Source organism: Trichomycterus rosablanca, chromosome 5, assembly GCF_030014385.1.
Source record: "Trichomycterus rosablanca isolate fTriRos1 chromosome 5, fTriRos1.hap1, whole genome shotgun sequence".
In the NCBI taxonomy this organism is placed as follows: domain Eukaryota; kingdom Metazoa; phylum Chordata; class Actinopteri; order Siluriformes; family Trichomycteridae; genus Trichomycterus; species Trichomycterus rosablanca.
The window spans coordinates 33,903,398-33,907,664 of NC_085992.1; the positions used below are offsets into that span (position 1 = coordinate 33,903,398).

Genomic DNA, 4,267 nt, shown 5'->3' on the forward strand with positions numbered 1-4,267 from the left:
TGTGTGTGTGTACATTTGTTTTTTAAGTCATTAATCAAAAACTACTGGTTGTATAAATTATTAAGGTTTGACTTTAACATGAACTGCTAGATGTTGTAAATAAATGTTGAAAATATTTAGAGGTAAAAACTGGAACATGCAGCAGTGGTAGATAAATCAGATAGATAAGGTGGGTGGAGAGATGTAGAAGGAATGATTTCCAAGAATTCAGCATTTTCCTGTCAGGGCAACCCACCTTTACCCAGTCCAAGTCTATATAAAGCTGCAGGCTGCATCAAAACGTTTCAGTATCAACAGAAAGAATAAAGAAATCGGTCACTATGGGGTCCTTACAAATTATCTTTGCTTCAGGTCTCCTTTGTGCATTACTTCTATCTGGTAAGTGCAATATAATTCACAACTGAACACAAATACAGTTGTCACATATTTAATATAATTGGGTGCAATATTATAAACTGTAGTTGAATGCAGTTTTAAACTATTCTAAAGTTATTTTTTACATTTTTTTTATGTAATATATTGGTGCTAACCTTTTAATATAGCATAGTTGTGATTTTACTACTTTATTAAAACTCTGCATTTTGACTCTGACTTTAGAGTGTCATAAATCTATCATGCCAGATGCCACATACTGTCCTAGTCAAGTATGATATGTGTTACGTTACCAGTACATGTAATGATCATTATAGCTCTCAATTCTTTTAAGCTGTTATCACAAATTATCAAATATGTCACAACAATTTCCAGTACTGGTAACATAACACAGTTATAATGTTATTTATTTATTTATTAGGATTTTAACATCATGTTTTACACACTTTGGTTACATTCATGACAGAAACGGTAGATACTGGTTACACAAGATTCATCAGTTCACAGGTTTTAATGTCAAACACAGTCATGGACAATTTTGTATCTTCAGTTAACTTAACTGAATGTTTTTTGACGATGAAGGAAACCCACGCAGACACGGGGAGAACACACAAACTCCACACAGAAAGAACCCAGACCTCCCCATCTGGGAATCAAATTCAGGACCTTTTTGCTGTGAGGTAACAGTGCTACCCACTGAGCCACCGTGCCGCCCCAGTTATAACGCCTGAAGATTAATTGTTATAACCCCTTATGACATCATATGACAGCATCTTGACATCTAAGCATCTAGGACGGCTGGTTTATTACAATCTTTTGTCAGATTCATGACAGAGAGTTCTAGTAAAGTCTTGTTGATAGCACATCTATAGGCATTTATTACACAATTTATAAAGAATGGTGAAATAAATAAGGTCTCTTACTAAACTTCAGAAAATAAAATACATTTGCTTATCACTGGGGTGATATCCTTAAAAGGTTGTATTAGGAATCTCGATTTAATTCTCAGCTGCTGTTACTGTTTATGAAAAGTTTTGCATGTTTTCCACATGTGCATGCAGGTTTCTTCCAATTGCCTCTAGGTGTACGTGAGTAAATTAGTGCTAAAATGGTGTGTCACTGCTAAATTGCAAATCACAATTGCAAGTCTCCAGTGTAACAGATAACCTACATGATGGCAGCTAAGCTATGGCAGGAAGATTTTAAAGCTTTTTTTTAAATATGCTTTTAACTTAGTTGTACTTCAAATGAAAAAAAAAATCTGAGAATCTAAAATCCGAATAACTTCCTCTTAGTTGACACTAATCGTGCACCTTTGTTTTTTCTGAGAAGGTGAGTGCATCACAGGAGGCAAGGAGGCCACACCGCACTCCCGCCCTTATATGGCTTCATTACAGCTGGATGGCCAACACCACTGTGGTGCATTTCTGATCTCTAGTCAGTGGTTAATGAGTGCTGCACACTGTTTCCGAAATGAGTAAGTATGACTTACTGAACTGCTCAAAATTGTATATTCAGCATGATTTAATAGACTAATATTTAAAATCTGCTAACTACATGGTTGGTTGAGCATGTGTGCACTATTTGTCACTGCAGCCCAGATTTTAAGGTGGTGTTAGGAGCTCATTCTTTGTCCCAGCCAGAAGACACAAAACAAACGTTCGACATTGCTGCTGTCTATAAGCATCCTGATTTCACAGCTGTCAACTATGATAGTGATATTGCTTTGGTCAAGGTAAAGTATAAGGTTTATTTATATATTGATGGAATTGATTTATATTATATAAAGAATTTAGGAATTAACATAGGTAATGACAATATGCTGTACCGTATGTTAAAGGTGAGCTGAACAAATAAAGAATGATTAAGCTGTGAAGTAGAAATATCAAATTGGGTGGAAGAGATTTCACTTAAAGTTATATAAACCAAAGTTCAATTTTTTTTCTCTGTTTGAAAACAACCCATCATCATTTATGTACAATTATGCAAACCCAATTTTAATTAAAGAATAGGTATTTTGTAAAATGCAATATTAATAAGAATCTAACTTATCCCTTTATTTAGCAGATAAAGGTATTTTTAATGTTTTGGCTGACTAGCTTCATTGTAGATAGATAGAGGGATGGATGGATGAATGGATGGATGGATGGACGGACGGCAGGACAGACAGACGGACAGACAGATATTTTATTAACCCCGAGGAAAATTAAGGCCTCAGTAGCAAGTTACATAATAAAAATTCTAAAGTAATAGCACACACTACAGAGATTCACATTATACAAACAAGTATCGGTATAATAACAACACTCAGACAACACACTACAACAACATGACCTGAGGGTACACATGGAGGTGTTATTTTGGTTTACATTGTAAGGCTGGTATAGATTGTAAGTAACAGCTGTAAAATATAAATTATAAAGTGAACTACAGTACAAATATAAAACAGATTTGCATTTTGCATTTATATTTTGTAAAAATAAAGACATTTTAAATTTGATGCCTACAATAGCTTATTTTGCCATAGAGGGACAGGGCAAAATAAGATTGCTAAGGCTATAGAAAATTTAAGTTACACCATTTTAAAATATTAAGCAGGTGAATTGGAACAGGTGAGGGAATTATGATAGTTCATGAAAGGAAGATCCACCGAAGGCTCAGTATTTGCAAGCAAAGATGAATCTTGGTTCACAACTTTGTGCCAAATTTCATGAGACAAAATTCATTTTAAAATTGACCATTATTAGTAATTCATCAATGATCGATGAATCAAGTGACAAACAGCCAACCTCTGCCAAGCAAAATGTTTTATTCTAGCATTTCATTTTGTCTTTATTAATCATACTAATACAGACTATGAGGACACATAATGTGCCTTGATTAATTGTACCATATTTTGAATGCTGTTTGCAGCTAAATCAGCCCGTCACGATCACTGACTCTGTGAAGACACTGAAGTTCCAGCGAGAGGGCGGGAATGATCCTGACACAAATACAGCTATGGATACTGCTGGATGGGGCTCCTTAAACAACCATGGAAGCCGGACTGACACTCTGCATGAACTGACGATTGCTGTCATGGAAAGATGGCTTTGTGGTCGTAGTGACTATTTTGGGGCAGCCTTCACAAATAATATGATCTGTGCCGCCAAACCCAAAATGGACACCTGTAATGTACGTTTCCATCTTGGTCTTACTAACTACAGTATACCCATATACTACAGTACCTGTACCTGTATCTAGAGAAGTATGTACATTCTATAACATGTTTGTCTTGTTCTGCCTATCCATCTCTTCTACAGGGTGACTCTGGAGGTCCTCTTCTTTATAAGGGCATTGCTGTGGGCATTACTTCGAATGGGGGGAAGAAATGTGGTTCGAGCAAAAAGCCTGGACTCTACACCATTATATCTCACTACGATGACTGGATCACCCGTATCATGGCCCAGTAGAGTGTCAGCAGATTAACTCAAGCAGTCCTGTTATTACGTTTCAGTCTGCAGCTTACACATTTTATTTACCTACTTGCATGCTCTGTGGGCTGCCAGCCTGTTTTACACTCACATGCATCTATTTAGCACTGTATTAAGCGTTTGACTATGACATATTTACTGTTAAGTGTATGTGGTTTTTGTGTGCTTTGCATTAATAACACTTGTGTTCTTGTTATTTCAAATTCAGTTTTGAGTACAGAACCAATATGACAACTATTTGTATATAATAATAATACATTTTATTTATATAGCGCTTTTCAAGATACTCAAAGACGCTTTACATAAGACAAATAATCAAAACAAATACGTACATACACCATACAAATCATAGTACAAAATCAAAATAGTACATCAACATCAAGAATAATTAAGATAAAAACAAAGAGAGCAGCATAAGACAG

At 35.5% G+C, this 4,267-nt stretch overlaps 1 protein-coding gene across 1 annotated transcript; it reads left to right on the forward strand.

Annotated features, from left to right (window-relative positions):
* Positions 1 to 320: 320 nt before the first annotated feature.
* Positions 321 to 3,885, forward strand: cfd (complement factor D (adipsin)). The gene is made up of 5 exons (XM_062995080.1): positions 321 to 378; positions 1,705 to 1,849; positions 1,969 to 2,107; positions 3,286 to 3,546; positions 3,675 to 3,885. Exons 1-5 carry the CDS (start codon positions 321 to 323, stop codon positions 3,822 to 3,824), a joined length of 753 nt encoding a protein of 250 aa, XP_062851150.1. The 3' UTR covers positions 3,825 to 3,885.
* The last annotated feature ends 382 nt before the right edge of the window (positions 3,886 to 4,267 follow it).